This window comes from Thunnus albacares, chromosome 24 (genome assembly GCF_914725855.1).
Source record: "Thunnus albacares chromosome 24, fThuAlb1.1, whole genome shotgun sequence".
In the NCBI taxonomy this organism is placed as follows: domain Eukaryota; kingdom Metazoa; phylum Chordata; class Actinopteri; order Scombriformes; family Scombridae; genus Thunnus; species Thunnus albacares.
In genome coordinates, this window is record NC_058129.1 from 16,826,643 (window position 1) to 16,849,995 (window position 23,353).

At 40.2% G+C, this 23,353-nt stretch overlaps 1 protein-coding gene and 4 non-coding genes across 6 annotated transcripts; 1 reads left to right on the top strand and 4 right to left on the bottom strand.

Annotated features, from left to right (window-relative positions):
• Positions 1-1,405: 1,405 nt before the first annotated feature.
• atp7b (ATPase copper transporting beta) lies at positions 1,406-23,260 on the bottom strand. Of its 2 annotated transcripts, none has more exons than XM_044345439.1 (21): positions 22,915-23,260; positions 17,809-18,580; positions 14,699-14,950; positions 14,450-14,613; positions 14,182-14,343; positions 14,019-14,092; positions 12,634-12,817; positions 12,301-12,534; positions 10,094-10,185; positions 9,734-9,861; positions 9,134-9,288; positions 7,940-8,074; positions 7,634-7,828; positions 6,176-6,358; positions 5,791-5,974; positions 4,784-4,924; positions 4,515-4,657; positions 4,229-4,432; positions 3,012-3,129; positions 2,580-2,682; positions 1,406-1,831 (listed from the first exon to the last, which is right to left on the bottom strand). In XM_044345439.1, the coding sequence occupies exons 1-21, from the start codon at positions 23,068-23,070 to the stop codon at positions 1,567-1,569; spliced, it is 4,044 nt and encodes a 1,347-aa protein (XP_044201374.1). In that variant the 5' UTR covers positions 23,071-23,260; the 3' UTR covers positions 1,406-1,566. The 2 variants fall into 2 exon arrangements, with proteins under 2 accessions (XP_044201374.1, XP_044201375.1); XM_044345440.1 differs by lacking the exon at positions 22,915-23,260 and adding an exon at positions 21,437-21,558.
• Positions 5,452-5,525, bottom strand: trnai-aau. The gene has a single exon. It is a non-coding gene; the product is annotated as a tRNA-Ile (tRNA).
• On the top strand, positions 13,580-13,652 carry trnar-ccu. The gene has a single exon. It is a non-coding gene; the product is annotated as a tRNA-Arg (tRNA).
• Positions 20,357-20,428, bottom strand: trnam-cau. The gene has a single exon. It is a non-coding gene; the product is annotated as a tRNA-Met (tRNA).
• trnar-ccu lies at positions 20,435-20,507 on the bottom strand. The gene has a single exon. It is a non-coding gene; the product is annotated as a tRNA-Arg (tRNA).
• Positions 23,261-23,353: the final 93 nt, after the last annotated feature.

Consider the following 23,353-nt stretch of genomic DNA (forward strand, 5'->3'; position numbering starts at 1 on the left):
AGAAAAGTCCAGAAGATCTGCACTCCTCTTCTTCTTCACTTCTCTATTTGACGTGAACATTTTACACTTGTGCGGTTTTGTTTAGGAATAAGAAACTAAGGAATAAGAATCTTAAATACAGCAACATGAAAAAATGTTTCTCTGTTATCTAGTCCAGGATGTGCAACTTTCCAATCAGAGCACAAAATCAGAAAGGTTGGATGAAACAGGCGGGAGGAGAATCAAGATGTAAACACAACATACTGATTATTTTGTTGATTGCATTATTTATGATGCAAGACTTTGACAGTTTAGCCTCAACGCTCATCTAAACAAACATCTTTACTTGAAGGGAAACTTCAGTATTTTTCAACCTGGACCCTAGTTTCCCATCTTTTTGTGTCTAAATGACTAATAGGGACAACTATTTTTGAAACTGGTCCAGTATTGAGCGAGAGCGCTGCAGCCGGCAGCCGCAAAACAGTCTGCAATGTAATCCTTTGAGGCAATAACACCCTGTCAATGTACTAAAAGTGCTTGTTTTTGCTACTGACAGGCTCAGATTGTTATTATAAGTGTCTGACAACATTATAGAAAGGACCATACAGAGAGATAAAACATTTTTCTTTACCTTTCACTTGATCTGGTCAGTTTGTTATTGTGTCTAACCAAGTCTCCCTCAAGCAGAAGTATCACTCTGAAAATCTCGCGAGAGTTGAGTTATTGATAAATCAGCTGAATATTCAGCCATGACTTTTACAAAACTATGCTTTCTCTACTCCAAAACAACAAACTCCTCTTGGTACGCTTCTCTCCAACTGTCATGGCTGAATATTTAGCTGATTTAAACAGCGACTCAACTCTTGCGAGATTTCAGAACGAGACTTCTCGTTGAGCGAAACGGGATCAAGTGATAGATAAATAAAAACATTTTATTTCTCTGTATGGTTCTTTCCATAATGTTGTCAGACACTTATAATAACAATCAGAGCCTGTCAGTAGCAATAAAAAGCACTTTCAGTGGACGTATATTGACTGGGTGCTATTGCCCCAAAGGGTTACATTGCAGCCCATTCGTTGCTGACAGTTGAAGCGCTCTCACTCAATATTGGATCAATTTCAAAAATTGTCATCTCCATTAGTCCCTTAGACACAAAATGATGGGAAAGTAGGTTCCAGGCTGAGAAATACCAAAGTTTCCCTTTGTTGTGTGTATTGTAAAAGTGCATTTGGACAGAAGTTTCTCTTCTTCAAGATTTAAGTGACACAAAAGCAGTGTGTGTCTCCTGTTACCAGGTATGAAAAAAAGAAAAATAAAACAAATGCTTCAGTAATATCTTGGTCAAACTTAACTTAGCAGCTTGATTTTTTCAGACATTCTCCAGAGGAAAGTGACAGATCAATGGTCCTTTTATAAGCTAAAGGTGAATGTGCAGTGAGTGTAAAAATAAAAGAGCACTTTTAAGTTTCAAGGCACAATTAGCCTGGTCTATTTACATAAATACATAGAAATATTACACTAAGAGCCTCAGTTCGTAAACATGAGAACCAGGCAGAATCTGATGTCTCTGTTCCCTTTTCCCTTCACTATACATTAAGGTCTTCTGCAGTCTGGTGGTCCAGGAGGGAGTAGCGGTCCTGCTCCTGGACAGGTTTAATGGATGGTCCCTGGCTGGAGAAGGCGGGCGGTGCCACGTTGCTCTGGTTCAGCTGTTCTCGAGGTCTGGTGGGGAGAGCAGGACTGCGCCGCTTGCCGTCAAGTCCCAGATGTGTGCTGATCTGCGACGACCGGAGGCTCTTCATTTGGCCTCTCGCACGCACCTCATACATCTCCACTGAGGTTTTCTTAAACCTGGAGGAAACAAGTAGCTGTTATATTGAACTTGATGAGAAATATTACGGAACTTAATTGAATTCTAAAGAAAAGAGACGCCATTGTAGCCACAAAAGACCAGGAAAAGGAGAAAAGATAGATAAATTTACACTGTATGAGAGGAAAAGAAGAAAGAATGTATTTGTATGTATGGATTTATTAACTGTTCTTGTTTAGAAATTGTAGATGAAGGATTGATTTTGGACTTAAACCATAGTTACAGATGTTTCCCAACATTTCCAGCCAGTACAGCCTACCAAACATACTGCATTAATTGTCACTGTAACTATTGTTAATATTTCTTATTTAAAGAGCAACTTAGCAGCTGAAAAAACTAGTTTTTTGCTGACCTCCAGCGGTTTAGCTTCTTTAAACCTTGAAGCAGTGATGTAGAAGTGTACTTCAGGGTGTGTCAGTACACTGTGACATCACTGTTGTTGTGCCTTTAATGTTTTATAAAAACATATTAAGCTATTAATTCCTCATTTCTATGTTTGCTAGGTCACTCTGTGTCTCGATGTTGACCTTTGACATTTTAAGAGATCATAGGATGGCAGACATTGCTGGGATTTTCTATTCATGTTCATTTTGAAACGAATCACTTAACAAAAGGAATTTCAATTAAGTTAAAGACTTCAATTAAGCTAATGACTTACAATATTAACTTAGTACAGACAGATCAACAAACATATCATTAATTACTTTAAAATGGTTCATAAGGACTCACATTCTCAGCAGTAAGGAAGACAGGACCACTGAAACGGACGAGGCAGCCATCGCAGCCGAGCCCATCCAGGGCTGCAGGATGAGGCCGACCGGCATGAACACACCTGCAATCAGCGGAGCAGAGGACGGCACGGAGAGAAGAGCTTTCATGTTTACTCACTTTAAGGTTAAATCAGAGGCGTTCAGAGCTTTGGTTAGTTTGTGTAACTCTGGCATGTGAGTCGGTGCAGTTCTGCCATTTCAAATGTTTATGTAACAAAGTCTAAGGATGACTATGCAACAATAATTGTTGTTTTAGCAGCCAAATAGATTTTTAGAATAGGTATCTCAATATCTTGTTGTCATTGTAGATTTCTTTGCTAAGTAATAATGATTTGAAACTGTAACATTAGAGTCAATTTTGACAGGAGATGGTGTATAAATTAGTCCTCACCTGCAGCGATGGGTATTCCTACAAGGTTGTAGATGAGAGCGAAGACAAAGTTGATCCTTATCCTCTGCACCGTCTTCTTCGACAGCTCGATACTGGCCACCACATCTAGGAGGTCGTTCTACAGAAAAAGGCAGTTTAACGAGGGACGTAACATGCTTTTTGTCATTTTCTGTCATTTATATATTGTAATAATATCAGATGTTCATGTTAAACATGGTCAAAGTTGCAAAACTTGAAGTGAATGTCTGCAGCCTTCAAATAAAAAGCCTCTAAACGCTCAGTTGCAAAGTTACTTCTATTTCCCCATTGAACTGATGTCAGGCTACTCGCACATGCCCACAAACAGATGTCCATCGGTAGCATTTGTTACTAAGGTTGTTGCTAAGGTTGTTTGCAGATTGGAATCGGGTTTGAACATGTACAGATGTATTTGAGAAGTTCATTATTTGAGCAAAGAAGGAGAAAAATCCTTCTACTACTGATACTCTCCGAGTGCCAACAACGCCTGTTCTTCCTCAGGCAGATGAGGAAGTTCCAGGTCCAGCTGTCGGTCCTGCAGGTGTTCTATAGATCCTTTGTGGAATCAATACTGACCTTCAATATCACGGCATGGTTCGAAGTGATGGGCGCTATCAACCTGAACCCCCTCAACAGGATTTGTAAAGATCAGCAGTAAGATCATCGGGCAGGAACAGGAGCCGGTAAAGAAGACCTCACAAACAGCTAAAGACACCACAAACACCCTCAACACCTACTGCACCCTCATGCACGCTGATATGGCCCCCTGCCCCTCAGAACCAGAAGGACCACAGCTAGTTTTGTACCTGCCAACATCTGTCTACTGAACTCTTAACTTTCCCCACCGCCACCTGTTCCGTTCAGGGATAACGGACTAATTAACAGCCCCCTCTCCAGGGAAACTGACTAGCTAACAGTCAGCTTCCTGAAGCTAACCAATCAGAACAAAATAGGCTTATCGGGAGGCGGGCCTTAAAGAGACAGGAACTAAAACAGCCTGTTTCAGACAGAGGCTGACCTGAGGGGCTGCATTAAGGGCCAGTATAAGATAAATAACAATTTTTTTTATGTAAATCATGCAAAGATATTCTAGTAGAGCACGAGAATATAAATATAGAGCTATAAATGTGCAGAATATGTCTCCTTTAAAGATTTTACAGTATCTTTGGACAGACTGTCAGTCAGAATGTGCGACCTACTCTGATGAGGACGATGTCCGCTGCTTCAATAGCCACATCTGTGCCCGTGCCGATGGCGATGCCGACGTCAGCCCGGGCGAGGGCGGGCGAGTCGTTGACCCCGTCTCCCACCATGGTGACTCGCAGGCCTTTTTCCTGCAGCTCCTGCACTTTTGCAACCTTATGTGAGGGCAGCACCTCTGCAAACACTTTTCTGATCCCCACCTGCAGTAAAACAATATTTTATTTCATTTATTCAAATTCTTCTCTTCCAGTAAAATGTTTTATAAATATGTGTGTGGTTTACCTGTGCAGCTATGGCTTTGGCTGTGCGTCTGTTATCTCCTGTTATCATGACAACCTCAATGCCCATGCTGTTGAGTGTATGCACCGCTAACGCCGACTCTGCCTTCACTGTGTCTGCAATGGCCAACATGGCACACAGAACACCTACAGAGACACATGATAAAACCTTATGATAAAGTGCAGCAGCAGCAAAGTCTGTATTAGAAAACACTGAAGATTAGAGATAAAAGTAAATGTCAGTGTTGTTTTGTTTGCAGGGATTATCCTCACCATCTATAGCTACCAGGATAGAAGTCTGTCCTTTCGTCTCATGGCTGGACATGGCGGCATCAACATCTGCTCCGATGTGGTGGCCGTTCCTCCTCATCCACTCTCTATTCCCAATCAGGACAGAGTAAGATAAGTTCTCCCCTGGAAGGAAAAATGTCATAAAAATTCAGCTGAATTTCTCCAATGTGGTATGTGAAATTGAAAGTAAAGAGGACTCATGGTATTTAAAGGTAATAGAGGAGAAAATACTTAAAACAATCAAGTAAGAAGATATATCAAATGATAGCAAACAGTTCTCTTTGTAAATTCTGTAAAATAGCAGAGCGACCTCACAGTATGATTCAAGTCTGGGGGGAAAATCCATCACTCTGTATTTCAAAAACACAGCAAGTATATGAAAGTAGCACTACAGAAGAAGAAATTCAAAAAGGAAAAACTACATTATTTTTACAAGGAATATAAAGTTACATTTGTACCTACAATTACATACCCTCAAGTTTTTACATATGTGCAAAATAAATGTAATCACTTCTATGTTCAACAAATATAAAAATGTAGTAGAAGTGTATACAATTTTAATGTAAAGCCTTATTTTATCAAACCTGTCAGACCTTCATTATGCTGTAACACAATATGTGAAACAATCACACTTCCTTGCTAGTAACCACTGGCCAGTGTGGGGATTGAACCCACGACCTTGGCGTTATTAGCACCACGCTCTGACCAACTGAGCTAACCGGCCTGCTTTTGAACAAAGATTTTATCTGCACTTGGAGGCTGATAAGAGGGGTTTTCATATTAATATCTTATCTACAGTAATTTTAAATGGCTAGCCAAGTAATACCAAAATAAATGAGTAAAGAAACATAATATCACTTTGTCTTTCATCTGTATGTTTATGTACTCTCCACAGAAAAGATAAAGGCAGCTGATGTGTGACTTCATTAAATGTACACAACAAAAAGTGAAGTTGTTCTTCAAAGCCCAGAAACTGAAAGGCATCAGACCTGCGGACGGGGCCTCGGCAGCGGAGAGCAGGCTGGTTTCGTCTGTGGTGGCTCCCGGCAGCAGGAAGCGTTCTTCACTCTGCTGCTGCAGCAGATGTTCCACGTTGGACACCCGGCAGCTGATCCCGCAGCCCGGCACCGCCTGGAAGTCCTGGCAGTAGCCCAGCACATCAGAGCCCAGCTCCTGTAGACACACGATCAAATGTTAGGACCATGATCATATGAAGAGAAGATTTCAGAGACAGCTACAGAAGAAAAAGACACTCGGAGCTGCTAAGTAGACTTTGAAATAATGGTAAAAACAGTACAGACACATGGACACACAAATACAAGCATACTACAGAAATAAATAAATATATATATTGTCTCTATCTCCCACTCTCACCTCTTTGCAGTGTTTGGCGACCGCCATGCCCAGCGGGTGCTCGCTGCTTGCCTCCGCTGTGCCGACCACCGCCAGGATCTTTCTCAGGGGCATGCGGGCCATTTCCCATAACACCAACACACGTGTCACCCGCGGCACGCCGTTGGTAATCGTACCGGTCTTATCAAACATCACCACACCAATCTGAGGGAAGAGAAAAACACAGCAAAGTTATGACCCCGACTGATTTTGGCACCAAAGGGAAAAGGTCATGGGGTCATTAAGAGTCATTTGTGACCTAAGAATGACGGGGAAAATCAAGATTTATCATCTGGTTATTATTATTGCACCTTCAAAGGCATTTTTCTGATTACACAGACGTCTAAACTTTGCCCAGAGTGATGCAATCTTTTTCGAAGCAAAACTAACTAACTAATTCAATATTTCCACAGACTGTGCTACTCTCGCTGGAGTACGTTAAGTCAGTGTGTGAAAATATTTGATTTAAAAGTTAGTTTTGCTCCAGGCAAACATTTTATCATTTCAGACAGACAGCAGATATCTGTGAGATCGCAAAAACACCTTTGAAGATACAATCCACTGCTGGATTACAGGTAAGAAAAAAAAAAAAAGCATTTTGATTTCACCCCCAACTGGAAGACTGAGGAGTGCTGAGGTCACTGAAACGAATAGATTTCTTCCTCTTTGGAGGATAAAGACGTTATCAAACAACAAAACAAATATATGAATGGAAACGATCATTTAGCAGTAATCAAGCAGTAACGTCTGACGCCACATGGTGTCACTAGTTAATTAGATTAGAAACAGATTATATATTCAGTTGGAGTCAGCTGTAATTCTTGCAGAGTGGTGTAATGAGAAACAGCAACAGATAAAGATATCCTTTACATCTTGCAGGTGGATGTGCATCCACATACTGTAGCCACTTTGTTTTTCTAACTATAATGGCTACATTGATACATGAATGAAAGATTCATGAATAAATTATGTTGCTGAGCTGTTTCGCTTTGTTACAACAACACTGTGCTTGTCTGGCTGGTGAAGGTTCATTCATATCAATATTGTACAACTGAATACTCAGAACAGCTAAACGAAAAGTTACAGATACTGAAAGTGTTGTTTAAATTGAAGTCTGAGTACCTGATGTGTGTACAGTATGAGTATATTGTTTTGAATCCAATTGGCAATAACAGAAACAGTCAAAACATTGACTTTATTACCAAAGCTGAGTAATTATCTCTACATTTAACGATGAACCAAATGGATGTTTGTTTGAACAGCTGACTTTCCTTCCCCTTACTTTTTTAACCTTCTGCTGTTGTACTCTCTGACAATTATAAGTTTATTATATTATGTTCTCTTTGTTGTTCTGACATGAAAATAAACTTAAGTCTAAGTATTAAATTGATACCAACAACTGTCAGCAGAAGTCAGAGGCAGAATATAAAGTGCATTTGCCTTGTGTGCCATCTCCAGCGGCTCGCCTCCTTTGATGAGGATCCCGTTCTGAGCTCCGACCCCTGTGCCCACCATGACAGCCGTCGGGGTTGCCAGCCCCAGAGAGCAGGGGCAGGCAATGGACAGAACAGTGATGGATGCCTGGAAGGCAAAGCGGACAATAACTTCCGCCCTGGAGATGTTGGTGTTATAACCCTGTGAGGAAGAGATTGATTACAGTGATATCAAAATGTTCACATGACTGTCTCTGCATGTTAATGAAAGCAGATCTTGTTTGCACATGAAAACACTGGTGTGCGCACCTACCGGGAAGTTGTCCTTCACAATGTCAAAGTTGACGAACCCGATGGCCAGCCATGCTACCAGCGTTAGCAGAGAAACAACAACTATGAAAGGCACAAAGTACCCGCTGAGCCTGTCTGCAAACTGCTGGATGGGAGCCTGAGCAGTCAGACAAAACACAAGTACAGAGGAAAGTAAATGTGCTGAATGAAAACAACATCAACTTTTATGTCTGCAAACTGTAAATCTTTATTAAATCAAATTCTCCAACAATGTGTATATATCAGTTGGAATACATGTTTCAATTTTTGTGCTTTTAATGTTTCAACTAATAATAAAAATGTGTGTGTAGACATTTTTTTGCACAAGGTATAAAGCATTGTGAAATGCTAAATCCATCTTCACCAATCATTTAGATATGACATATGAGATAAACATGGTTTCAATACAAAATATATTTTAGTGTTTACTACGGAAGCTTGCTGCAGCCAAGACAAAAAAATATTTGCTCAGTTTCTTGTTTTAACGGGATACTTTTCTTGTTTTAAGCAGATAATTTTTATGTTATAACAAGATATTTTGATGTTATTCTGGGATATTTTCACATTATTACTGATAAAAAATTATTGTTTTTACAAGAATCTTTGTAATTTTCACTTTGCTAGCCAATGTAGGCTACAGAATTGCCTCTTTAGGCACTAATTGCATCTTTTTCTTGTGTTAACGACATACCAATCATGTTATACTGAGAAAAGTTTGTTTTATTGAGACACGTTCATTTTGTGAAAAATAAATAAAACAGATAAAATTGCGAGAAAGTTTTGCACTATAACAAGATAAAGTGATGACGTTGTTATAACAAGAAACATTTCTTTAGTTAGTTAGTAATTTAGTATCAAGTAATGATGAGAAAAGCATTACAAAAAATTACAAAACATGAAACTATCTTGTTATAGTGTAAAAGAAAGTTTCTTCTATAACAAGAAGTTAACTAATATTATACATTTTCTTGGTTATTTTTTTCTTGCTCACCCATTTGTCAGAATCTTTCTCATTTTCATAATATTTTGTTTTTGCCCTGGTGGTTTTAGGAGGTTTAAGGCAACGACCCGTGCACTGCAACAGTTAATCCTCTAATCAAGTTATAAAATGCCAGAAAAAAAATGTTTTAAGGGTGAAGAGAAGGGTGATCTTTACAAGTTGTAACCTGCCTCTTACCTTAGAGGTTTGGGCTTCTTCTACCAGTTTGACTATTTGCGACAGAGTCGTGTCTGCACCCACATGAGTGGCCTCCACCAGAAGAGCACCGTGGGCGTTGATGGAGCCAGCAATCACCAGGCTTCCCACCTTCTTACTGACAGGCATCGGCTCACCTGACAGAGACGCATGTAGAAAGACAGACCACGGAAAATGATAACAAAGTTTACAAAAGTCTTTTGTGTGTTTTCTTCAAAAATGCCCTTCCTCTAATAGAACAAAGGTCTTAAATGATTTTATATATGACTTTGGCTGTTTTATCACAACATAATTATTAAGGCTATAAAATCAGAATTATATCCTCAATTGGTTGAAACCCAATGAAGCATCTTTTAAACATATTGGGGAGTATTTTTATAGATATTCTAAAATCTTTTGTGCCTTTGTGTCAATGTATGTGTTTCTTTTTCTCAGATGGTTGACATTGGTGATTTTACCACAGTGTTGTGTTGATAAAATTTCCACGATTTGCGACACCAGTAAGTGTGAGATATTATTACCATCAGGAAGCTGATGTCAACACTGACATACTGTGAATGTGACAACAAAGTGCATTCCTACCTGTGATCAAGGACTCATCGGCCATGGAGCTTCCCTCAATCACTTTCCCGTCGACGGGGAACTTTCCTCCTGGTGCGACCTTCACAATGTCGCCCCTCTGGACCAGCTCCACCACCACCTGCTCCTCGCTGAAGCATAAGAATACATTAACAGTCACACATTGGTGCTTTTCTTTGAGATTGAGAATCTCAGCTTGTCAGTATAATAATTTGTAAATTACTCAAAGTAATACACTTTAAGTTGAATGTATGTTTATATAGTTTTGACTGTTTTGTTACTCTAATTCCTCTTTCTATTGTATCTTGGTCTGGTGTATCTGTTTGCAGGGGAAATGTGGCTGATGTGTTCAGTGTTTCTCACCTGATGATGGAGTGGTCAGGTCCCAAAGTGACTACGGTGGCATCTGTGGCTTGAAGTGACATTAACTTGGCCAGAGCCTCTGAGGTTTTACTCTAAAAACGTAGAAACATATTTGAAACATGGTCTGGTCTCAGTGAGGAGTGCATTCTGATTGGTCGGACTTGACTATTGATTATTTTAAAGGTGCTATGTTTAGCATTTTCACATCAATAAATGAAGAATATTTATATTAATGTAATTATTGGAAACAAAGGAGACTATGACCGAAATTCAATGGCCTACTTTAAACATACAGAAAGAGCCTTTCTTTCCGAGCAAATGATGCTAAAGCTTTCAGAGTTTGTGGTGATGTCAGATGGCAGAACAGGGGCTTATGGGAAATGTAGTCTTCACTCTTAGAAATGCTACTCAGATAATACCACTGATAAGAGATACAGTAAAATGGCAACAACCACCTCACCCATGACCGCGTCTGATGCGAATCTCAAGGTGCCATAATAATTGGCATATTCTGATCAAAATTTCCACCAGTGGCGAACGCAGCCTCCCTCTTTCACTTGTTCAACCACCTTCTTGAAAAGGTCGGTGTTGCGATATTTGCCCCAAAACCTGTTGACATCCAAGTCTTTCATGTCTATTCTAGCCTTGCAAACTGTTGTCTATGTCTGTTTGTTTACAACGCACAGAGCTGACCGTAAACACGCAAGAAGCCGTGTGTCACAAAATGCAGTAAAACCCCCACCTGAGACGCATATTCCAAATGCGCTGTATACATGTCCAAAGAACGCTCCTAAAACCCGATTTAATATTGGCATATCCCACGTCTTAATCGGAAAATGCTACATTCGGAATAAGGCCTAATTCGGAATATCCAAACAGAATATGCTGTTTATACGACCTGTATCAGATTTGGAGTATTGTCCAATTCGGAATAATCGTGGAATATTAGTGTGCATGTAAACGTAGTCAATGACAAACTGGTCATCAAAGACTCATAACTAGTTTGTGTTTTTATGAATATAATAAGATTAGTGAAAAAGCAATTTTAAACAAGTGGGTTTTTCAAAGTGATTTAAAAGACGAGACAGAGTTGGCAGCCCTGATCTCTTCATGCAGGTCGTTCCAAAGTCTAGGAGCCCTGACTGCAAAGACTCTGTCCCCTTTATCAATCTGGACCTTGGAACAACAAGAAGCAACGCATCCGATGATCTCAGGGAACAGGAGGGGACATAGGGCAATAGGAGATCTGATAGATAGCTTGGGGCGAGTCCTCTCAGGGCTTCGTTAGATTTTTTGCTGATGCCAGAGATCAGGGGATCATGGTAGTCCAATTGACTGGTTATGAAAGTGTGAATGACATTTTGAACACATTGAACCATTGAGTTAACATGGTGAGGGTGAGGTTTTGATCAAAAATGACACCAAGGTTTCCGAAATGGTGAGTTACTGAATGGGATAGTGAACCAAGACTGTTTGAAATTTGATTGTTTGCACTATCTTGATGATTAATGTCTCTGTCGTATCAGCATTTAGCTGCAGGAAACTTTGTAACATTCACGTGTGTGTGTGTATAATGTGGTCTTATGACTGTGTTAGTGTGCCAGCTGATGTACAGTTAATCATTAGCTACAACCACTTCTGACATGACCTATAATAACACCTCAGGTTGTATTCAAAATGACCCACTGGTGACTCAGCAAAATACTGAAAAAAGCTCAACTCATTCAGGCTTCTAAAAAAAAAGTTCATATTTTGCTTCAAAATTAAAAAAAAAGTTTTATTTGTCAACGTTAATTATTTTTTCAGCTGAGACATGACATGAGAGGATCAATCCCATTACAGCGTAGTATATATTTATTGATTAACGTATTACTCTGTGAGCTTTAGAGACCAGTTTTGTATCTGGTCTTTATGCTAAGCTAACATGCTAGTCGTCGCATCATATTTACTTAATATAATCATTAAATTCAGTATTGATCTTCTCTATAACTATTGGCGAAAAGGCAAATAATGTCTTTCACAAAATGTCAAACCATTTCTTTACTGTTAACAATCATTTTGTGAGTATGCACCACAAGAAAGAGGATAAAAATTCCTCTAATGTGACCCAATAGTTTAGAGTTATAGTTTGGTCAAACAGCAACAGCATGACAAGTAGTATAGCAAATTGTGAATATTTCCAAAGTATACGAGCATTTTTTTTTTACCTTTGCAATATGCTCCAGCCATCGTCCCAGAGCGATGAACACAAAGAGCATAGGTGGAGTGTCGAAGAATGTGATGGGGCTCTGGCTAGCTTGCTCAGCCATGGCGACAACAAGGACCACGCAGGAGTAGATGTAGGCGATCGAGGTGGCTAACACGATCAGCACGTCCATGTTGGCCGTGCGGTGTTTCAACGAGCGATACGCCTGGATGTAGAAGTATCGGCCTCCAAAGATCTAGATGGAAGAAAGACAGAAGTAATGTGAATTCATCAAGAACCTTTTAAAAACAAACCAGCAAGTTCCCAGTGACAGACATGTTGTGTGTTCATGTACCTGAACAGGTGTACAAAGCAGGAAGAAGGCCAGATTCAGGAGTGAGAGGCCGGGCAGCACGTTCTGCTCCTCTGGCATGGAGCCTCCATGTTCCTGATGCTGACTGTCCATCACCATCATGTAGATCATGAGGCCCATGACAGGCAGGCCGAAGACAAGGCTAAACAGAAACGAGTTCTTCCACCTGGAACGGCACCAGAAATGTGTCAAATTACAGAGAAACACATTTTATTTCAGGAATTACATTTGAAAAAGTGGGGGTCGTCTTATAATCGAGGTCTTGACAATTATGTGTTCACAACATCTGATATTCTTTTCGAATGGAGGGAGTACAGAGTCTGTCAGGTAGCCGTAAAAGTGTTTCGTTAGCTCAGTTTAACCTGCAAAAGAGTTGCTGAAGGCTCCTATAATGTGTTTTTGTTCCAAGGAGGAATAAATTCATGAAAACAAGTTCAAAGCATCGGACTATTCTGACATCTTTACTGCAGAAGCAGAGGACTGAATCATCAAGCAGCTGTGAATTATCGCTGTCACAAATGACAAGAAGGTCAAAAAGACAACAAGACAGTCTTAAGAAGATGCTAACTGCCAGAGAAAATCATTTGACGCTTCATAAATATGGGATTTACGTTGTACTTGAATGGAAAATTATCATTTTTATGAGAGATAAAAGACTTCAAGGATGCAGACTCTCCTCTGCTTGGATTAATAATATCTCAGGACAACTTTCTCAACAAGACAAGTGCGAAAATGTGTTGTATGTGTCATCAAAAAGCATTTTTCCAAAAACAGCTGTTTGAAAAGGGGGGTTTTTTTTTTAAAGAAAATTGAGCTTTGCATTTTCCTTAGCACCTTTTTTTTCTTTAGAGAGACGATAATGCACATATGGAATGAGTTTCAAGCAAAATATTTGGCCTACACTGACAGGTCCATGATGCTCATTGTAGCCCCAGTGGCCTAATGGATAAGGCACTGGCCTCCTAAGCCAGGGATTGTGGGTTTGAGTCCCATCTGGGGTGATTTCTAGCTAGAGGTCAATAGTCTGTAACCATCCTGAGCTAGAATGTAATATTTTAATCCCAAATCTCCATAACGACCATTAAATACATCTAATCTTCTGTATAGTTGAGTATTTTAAATCATCTTTAGATACTTTGACTCATCTGGAACAGTTTTTTAAAAATCTAATAGATGTAGCTATAAATAACACACAAGTGTAAGGTAGTCTTCAAATCTGTATATGTGAATGTTTTAAACTCATTAAAATTAATTTTAATTTGATAAGAAAACATCAGATTTAAGGTAAAATGTAGCATAGAAAGGACGCCTCCTTTTAAATGATCTGTTTCTCTTTTTTGGGACAACAATGATGACTAGATACTTGCTGTTGAATCTCTTCCGTGTGATCCAGGTTGTTTTTGAAGCCCGCCTTCACCAGACTGGCGTCGAAGCCGAGGCTCTAGAGGGAGAAACAAAATCAGCATATAAGGTGTTTATATTTAAATAATCAGAAGTTTCTGATAGAGTTTAAAAGTCTGGGATCTTTACCTGAATGATCTTGATAATATCTCGAGCTCCAAGCAACTCTGGGTCAAACTGGATCTGTGCTTTTTTGGTTGCCAAGGCAACCGAGGCCCCGAGGATCCCTTTGGTTGTGGTGAGCTTGGACTCAATGTTGTGGACACATGATGCACACGTCATGCCTGTTATCTGCAAATGACAGTTGGAGGAAATACATTTTTCTCTAACACAGAGGAACCCGTTTGTAATTTTATTATGTTTTTATACATTATATCGATGTTTTCTGAGGACTTACAGTGAGATCAAGTTTCCCATGTGTTACCGCATTGTCCTCAATCAGTTTGGCGCCAAACCCTAAGTCTTCTATGAGCTGAGTCACAGTTGCAGCATCCGTAACACCCGAATCATAATTCACCTCTGCCTTTCCAGCCATCAGTGACACCAACACCGAGATAATTCCTGGAAATCAAGGCAATTGTGTTGTATAAACTTGTACGTCCCTGATAGGAAATAGGTTAAAAAGCAATTGTGTAATAAATCTCACCTTTGTGTTTGAGCAGGTTCTTCTCAATGTTGGCCACACATGAGGCACAGGTCATTCCCATTACGCAAACGAAGCATTTCTGTACTTTAATCTCAGGTGAGTTGGGATGATAGCTTGCAGACGCCGCCTGTGATCCAGTGCCATTGCTCACTCCCACCTTACTGGGTGACTGCGAGGCGGAGGGGTCAGAGGGTCCAGAGCTGACAGGCCCGGACTTCTCATGACTCTCGATGCTCTTTGGAGATCCAGGCTCTGAAAAGAAGGAGAAAGAAAGTCAGCAGTAGCATGGGAAGGAGCCAAATATGCTTATAGGGAGACAGACTGAGCAGGGCTGTTGTATTAGACTGTGTATTCTGCAGTCTTTCCCAGTCCTGACTCTTTAGTAAAGCAATAAAACCAACCAATCATGTCTCCTGCAGGGTTTCTGCAGGGTTCACCGCGTTCAAATTTAAGACTTTTGAGACCTTTTTAATACCACGCAGAATGCAATTTATTACTTCTTTCATGGTCATACTGGCCAAAGTATAAAAGGAAAAGAGGACAGAAAACCAGCCAGGACAACATGGCCAAATATTGTTAATCATTATATAAGTTTTCACTTCTTCCCAGCAGTGTATAACAGTAATTCCTCATGATATAATTAATTCAATTAATGTAACCTGAACTGGGATAAGTGGAATAGGCAAGAAAATATTTAAGCAAATTTTTGACTTTTTAATACCCTCTAAGGCCCTTTTTTGAGGAAAATAGTTTTTAAAAAGTCTATGGGGGTGTCAGTACATAATTGTAGCCCTGCTGTTTATCATGGTTAACTATCATCAGTCCTGAATATCTTGCTCTGAATACTATCGGCGGGCCCATGTGTTGTGTTTACTGCCACAGAAAAGGAATAAATCTCTTGTTCAAGTACAACGCCATACTTGGCGTGGCAGCTGACATCTGAAATATAAAGTCTTACCTAATAAGTCACGATTAGGGAGGGCCAGAGCATTAGACCCAACTGAATTTTCAAATCCAAGCAGACACAAATTAAAAGTTTGAGCCAAAAAAGCAGTTTTTACACTGAATATGTGTATTGGAAAAATTAATTAACACACTATATGACAAGATAAGCCTATGTGAGCGTATAAAAATGATTTAGTTTGCAGTTACCCTTTAAGGCTTTTCAAGGTTTGCAGATACCCTGCATGTCTCCTGAAATAAATTTAATCTTATACCATAGTTTGAGCACCTGGCATAGATTTTATAGACAGCACATTGGTGCAGATATAACTAACTGTTCTCAGTTTAAGGTATGAATTAAACATAAGTACAGGCCGGCAGTGGTCCAAAGAGCTGCACTGCTTTCTGCTTTGAAGCTGAAAAATTCAACTCAGCTACCAAAAAAAAAAAAAAAAAGGTACATGAAGGAATCTGCTCATAATCTGCCTGAGTTAATTCCACGTCTTGGCAAGCTGTTTTTGTCATTAAATCCCACAAGAAAGCACCGGCCGGTTGTAAGAGCCCTCCGTGTCGCACTGGAGGGCATACTTGTCTGGTTTCCACGGTAACCGGTGGAAACTGAGGTGAGGTGAATATGAGGTGTCCTGTTTGGCTTAGTGGCCCAAAGCACTTAATGAAAGTCTTTTTGCTCATAATGTATGGAGTTACTACAGGACTAAACCAGATTCTGTGGCAGTATACACAATGTTATAAACAGCACAGTTCTCCTGACTGCATCTTAACACGCCATCTGCAAGAATGCATGGGTGGGAATGAAAACATCACTTGAATGATAAGAACGTATGCGGTTCATAGACATCTAACAATGGGTTCTTTCCTGCCTTGAGTTGCCAAACCAGTTCAATGCTACTTGTGTTCCAAAACACACTCCTTGTGTGGGAAAGATAAGGACGCAAAGAGCTGAGGTAGTGCTGGGGAGTGGGGATGTTTTTACTCCGCTCTGTTATATTGGAGCTGACAAATTCACTATTTGTATTTACTTGTATTTTCTTACATTTTATGTACTTTTTATTGCATGTTGCAGTTTTCTTGTCCTTGCTACCAATAAATAAACATGCCTGCACTCATCTGTCTGGTTATGGTGAGGTAAATTCTCCCCTAAACGCTCCAGCTATTGTGTCGCAGTCCCTAAACCACCAGACGGATCCAGAACCACAAAATGTTGCTGTAAATCGTACGCTGTAAACACAACACTGACATATCGTCACCTTTTCAGTCGATATGTTGGACTTGTTAGCAAACATATACTTATTTACACATCAAGCTGATACGGAGCAGCATTAGCATTAATTTTGAGTCGTGCATCTGGTCAACCTGATGAATCTAAGTTCATTATTCACTCTCATTATCTGGCTCTAAATGCTCACAGTCACTAGCAAACTTTGTCTATCTGCTGTCTGCGTTTTTTAGGACATATACGATCCTCTGCTTGGAATAATAAGTTGTTAACCTTGTTAAAAATCCTTAAAACGACATCTGCTCTTTCTTCCTCACTGAAAACTCGGGACACAAGATGTTCATTGTAGGAGGTCAAGTTCATTCTCAGTGTATGTGTGCTGGAGGCCTCAAGTTTCCACATCAGATCTGTGTAAGTTGCATTCTGGCCCTCTATTGGTTTCAGACTAGTTGTGATGTCACAAACCATGCTCTTAGGTACACCCATTTAACTCCGACTTTTGGTGAGCACAGAGAAACTCTCCACTTTCAGCAGATGAATGTAAAAACAAACTCTGCACAGACATCATTCTGCACAGAGAAGCTCAAACATCCAACTGAAGGAAGAAGAAGAAGAGACATTTTTGAGTGAAGGGGTCCTTTAATATAAAAATGCTGACTACAGCAGCTTTAAATGTCACTCGTTTAATCCATCTTCCTTGACTTGTTACAGTGTGTAAAATGTGGTTACCTGGGGCCTCTAAGAGTTGTATTTGAACACTAGAGATCTGGCCAAACACACACATTGTCTTGTCTCTTCCCCTTTATCTCCCCTGTCAGCTGCAAGTTCTCCTTTTTCTGTCTGTAAGTGTTTTATCATCCATATCCTGTTTGATATACAGAGTCGGATTATTAAATTTAATTCCAAGTTAACGTTTCTCATTGGTGCCTACCTTGAAGTGATGCTTCGAAGCCCATGTCCTCGATAGCTGCCCTGAGCTGTTCCGGCTCTGTGAGACTGAGGTCAAAGGTTATCGTTCCCTTCTCCTCCTTCAGTGACACTACTATGGACTGCACCCCTGTCATCTGAGAGATCCTCCCTTCTATGGACTGCACGCAAGAGTTGCAAGTCATCCCAACAATCCAAACGGTTACGGTCCGGATTGACAAATTCAGTATATCCCTCTCCCAGTGGCTTATTTCTTCTCCGGATGGATCATCGGCCAATAAAGTGGCATCAAACCCCATATCCTCAATCTTGTCTCTCAGCTCCTGTTGTGTAACTAGCAGCGGATGAAATATAATCAGCGCTGCACTGTCTTTAAGAGACACCTGAATATGTGAAACCCCTGGTAAAGGACTGATCTGTTCCTCGATGGATTGTACACAGGACTGGCAGTGCATACCATCCACCCTGATCTGCACCGCTGACTCCACATTGTATCCCATGGTCTGGAGCTCCAGGGCTATCTCTTTGGTTGTGATAACTGAGGTTACATAGTCCACCTTGGCCAACCTGCTGGGTAAAGACAAGTGGACGGCAAGTACTCCGCTCAGGCTGGAGATTCTGCTCTTGGTATTTTTGACCTGGTGCTCCGAGGTGAGTCCCAGGAGTTTGAAGGTTGCTCTGGAGGCAGTTTGGGGTGGAGGGTAGAGCTCACTCTGGCTTCCATACTCATAGGCCAAGTTGTCAAGGCCTTGTTTCTCAATGTCAGGGCCATTCTCCTGAAAAATGAAAGAAAGGTGTGTCATTTGAGCATTTTTTTCCCCTCCTATAAACCTAATAATTCTTCCATATCTTTACCCATGATTTAGCCATTTTTGAAGTGCAAATTGTCTCTAAAAAGAAGCTCTTGCTCTTTGATTCAGACGGATTAACAACACAATGTCTCAGATCTCTGAAAACCTTCCGGACACTGTTAGTATCTGCACAAGAGATATCTTATAACTTCTTGCTATTGGCTAAGAAACAAACACAACACAGACCTCAAACATACTTTTAATTTCCTGTTCCATCTATTCAAGCGTGGTGGGTTTTTTTTTTCTTTTGCTCTTTTCACCCCAAGTGCAGGAAATGCAAGAGGAAATGGCGAAGGTATGAGAAGATGCTACCCCTTCTCTTGAGTTTGAGCTCCCTGGGATCCTTGAGCCAACTACTCCACAATCCCCACTTGACCCCCCCCCATTCCTCACTGATTTGTCCCTCTTCTTCCAACCCTCCACCTTAAATCTGTTCAGACTTCTTACAACTCATATCTCGTACAAGTTACTCCACTCAGGGACTTTGCAACCATTGAGGAAATCAGCATGGAAATAGTCTGTCAGGATCATTTATCAACTTGCAATTTGAAATTTAGACCTGCTGCTTTATGTCAGATCCTGTAGGGGGGGGGGTGTTTAATTGTCTCATATTTGATTAATAAAATAAAATTAACAGCCTATAGACCTTTTAAGATGTGTCTGGAAATGATCAGAAAGCCTACTGGTTAGTCATTTTCCAATCAAACCATATAAGAAAAAAACACTTTCTAGTTTATGACCTCGATATTTGTGGCTACGGCCCTGCAGCTATTTGCTAGACTCTCAAAAGCTCTTGTTGCATTGTGCTTGCAGGTGCTGCGATGTCAAGAGTTAAGCTCTGTGGGTAAAGCAAACATTTGAAACTCACAACTGGTTTCTGCTTATCACGTTACTCATCAGCAAAAAACTGCAAACAGGAGGTCACACATTTCCTCCATATAAGTCAGGCTGCTACATATTGTGGGTGCTCACCATATGTTAACTTAAAAAAAAGGTCTTCAGTATTGGTAAATTCAACTTAACTGACTAAAATACTCTCACTGCCACAACACAGTGTCATCTAAATTGGGGGCCTCCCTTTGACCCCATCAGAGAAAAGTCCAGGATTGCCGGTTTTGGCACCTAAAAGCCACATGACCGGCCCTTTACATAAGCCTCCCAACGTGACTCTGCTTAAAGTCAATAGTCACTGGCACCTCACAGAACTGAGAGGGAGAGTCAGCCCCAAAAGAAAATATAAAATGTTGCTCTGGGTGGAGGTTTCAGTCATGCTGGCTATGACCTTTATCAAAATATATGTCACTTTTTCAAAATGGCACATGTCACTTTTAATGCTCACTGTGTACACTATGTTTGAAGTGTAGTGACAGGCTCTTATACAAACTGATGTTTGTTTGTGAGTGTATATATGGTGTAAAATGACATTTTTAATAAAGAAAACCAGTAAGGAAGAATAATGTTTTTCCTAGAGGTGCACATGTGCATTTTAAGAATTATAAAAAGGCTTCTTAACAAGTTTTAAGGGCCTAGAAGCCATTAAAATCACATATTTAGCAGTTTCAAAAGACATAAAATTAGTTAAGGAGCTTTTTTTCATGTGACGGTAACCTATCACAGCGTTATCAAAGAGTTAGACGATCCAACAACGAAGGTTATATGAGAAATAAATGAATGGCCAGACACTCTTAAAAGTAACTTCCCTAGCAGAGGATGGTTTCGATCCATCGACCTCTGGGTTATGGGCCCAGCACGCTTCCGCTGCGCCACTCTGCTGGAAATCACCCCAGATGGGACTCGAACCCACAATCCCTGGCTTAGGAGGCCAGTGCCTTATCCATTAGGCCACTGGGGCTGCTGCACAACTGGCAGCCCAGTTGGAAAATGAGCTGCACATTCAGTATCAGTCTTAAATCACGAGGAATACTACAGTAACTACGGACAGATGGCTACATAGATCTGTCCCCATGTGCCCCTTTGCTTTACACTGAAAGGCAAACACTGAAATGTTGGCTGCTCGGTTCATGACTACTGTTCAAATAAATAACACACAGAGGCAGCGTACGAACATGAACGTTTCCCAGAAACATCTAGATCATCCATGATTACATATTTCCAGTGTCTCCACAACATTGTACGGTGGTATTTTTATGGCGTCACAGTGTAGTTTCTAGTGACTCTACTGCATTTTATGGTTTATTTATCTGCTGCAGCCATGAAACAAGAGAGAAACTGTGACTTACACAGAGCTTTAGGCCTGTCATGAAAGATTGATTTCATTTATGATTTAATTTACTATCCTAGATTTATGTTTATTTAAGCACAAAGCAAGGCTTAATCTAAATTACATTTTGCATCGAGGCCCAATCTTGGGTTCAGGGTCTGTCAGGGACCCTGGACCGGTCCAGCTCTGCTCCACAGAGTATTCATTTGGCATTTTAAGAGTTTAAATTTTCAGCAATAGCATTTAAAATAATAATTTGAACATCAAACATTGAGGTTTATAGGAATAATAGCACACCGAGATGTATTGATCTATTGAACATGATTATGACAATTTAGAATATTAAATGCACTATTAAGTCTTGAAATTACTGCAAACTTTCCAAAGCAGAATGCAACAGTAAGGACTACATCTAACTAATCAACAATAAATCACAAAATTAAAAAAGGTTTTTGCCACCAACTTAATTTAATTCGAATTAATGAATGTCCCCACTACACACATCTGGCTTATCTTCTATCCTTTTTTACTTTATTTTCAGTTTTTAATACGCTGCCTACCTGCATCCTGAGTACCCGCTGTCACGCCTTGCTGTCTTAACTTTTCTTTTGGCACCTGCATGCAGAATAAATATTTTCTTCCATGTGGCATGTTATCTTTGAGGATGAGAGATAGGAATTAACCATTGGGCAGCTGCTGCACCAATCGAATCTATCCACTTAAATAATCTACCTGTTAACACCAGGCTCAGCATCATTGATTGGCTTTATGCTTATAAACCTATCTTACAGTTTACATCCTGTATCACTCTCATTATTCACTTCAGTTATTCTCTCATATGTGTTGTTACATTTCCAAAACCATCTAGAAATACTTATTTTAATTTAAACTTCTTTGGATCAGATGTTATTGTAGTTTCCAGGAGACTCACCTTGTTCACTTCTGAGAAAAATCACAATTACAGCAAAGTTTAAAGCACCACAAAATGTAAAACTCTTTAAGAGCTGCTGCGGTTAATCGCTTAGTCGATAGTCGCCAACTATTTTGTTTATCAATTAATCATTTTCAGTCATTTTTGAAGAGAAAAAATGCTAAAATTCCCTCATTCCAGCTTTGCGAAAGTGACTATTTTCTGGTTTGGTCTTCTATGACAGTAAACTGAATATTTTGGATTATGGACTGTTGTTCAGGACAAAACAACACATTTTTGGTTGCATCTTGGACTTTTGGAAACAGTGATCAACATTTTTTCACCGTTTTACAGATCGAATGAAAATAATCGTTACTTACAGCCCTAAATTCTTTCAAACTGTTTCGTTTAAAAAAGCTCAATGACTTTCAAAACTTTGTTGTTTTAAGTGGAACAACCTACATATAGAAAATTACGATAAATGAAATAACTCCACACTTTGTTAGATGTGTAACTCTAAACCCTTCTAGTAGATTCAATCCTTGCATGATTACATTACAACTACTTGGCAGACGCTTTTGTCCAAACTGGACTTACAATAAGTGCATTCAACCTCCATAGGAGCACAGTAGGTGTTACAGATTCATTCACTTTCACTTCCACACAATAAGTCTCTTGTCCAATGCTGGCTGCTTCCAGGACAAATCAACTGATCTGACTTGTTGCATGCAGAGTTTCCTTACTTTTTTTTTTTTTTTTTTTTGGCTCGTGACACCTTAAAGTTGACTTGTATCTATTTAATCCAAACAGACTGTACATGTCTATTAGTATTGACCAGCTCAGTGAATTTCTCTTTGAATTTGAATCATTTGAGACATAAAGAGGTGAAACTATCCAGTATTTCACAAGAAAAAAAAAACACAAAAATTGGAGAAAATAGTTTTGAGCAGCATAAATATTGTTTCCTTTGATGTTTCATCGACTTATTAAGCTCTGATTCACCAAAATCAAGTGATTTGCAGCAGATGAATCTCTAGTCAGGACATGTTAGACGACTTTTTTTTTTTTTTTTTTAAAGAGAGGTGAATCACATACACGCCAGGTCATCAGCTGTAGATGAAGGCCTACCTTGAAGTCAGGCGCACATTGTCTCCTGTTGCCGCTGGCGCATTGGACGCCGCAGGTGCATTCCGGCTTACAGAGACACTCCACCATACAAATCTGCTCTCCGGCACCATTAGACACATACTTGGACAGACTTTTAGGCGACTTCGGCGAAAACATGTCCGAGCTGCTCTGATGCCGCTTGGCTTATCTTCACCTAGTATCAAAGTCGGAGGGCAAAAGTCCGCAGTGGGCGAGCGCTGCGTCCTGTTCCTGGAGATAAGAGGAGCGCAGCGCTGCGCCGGTGCGCACTCCGGCTAAACGTCATTTTTTTTTTTGCGTTCAGCTCTCATGCTGGGGGTTTTTGATCAGGGGGGATTCATGAGGACGGAGGGGGGGGGGGGGAGGGGGGGGGGGGAAGCCTGCGGTCACATGACTTCTGCATGTTGGAGGAGAAAGTGAA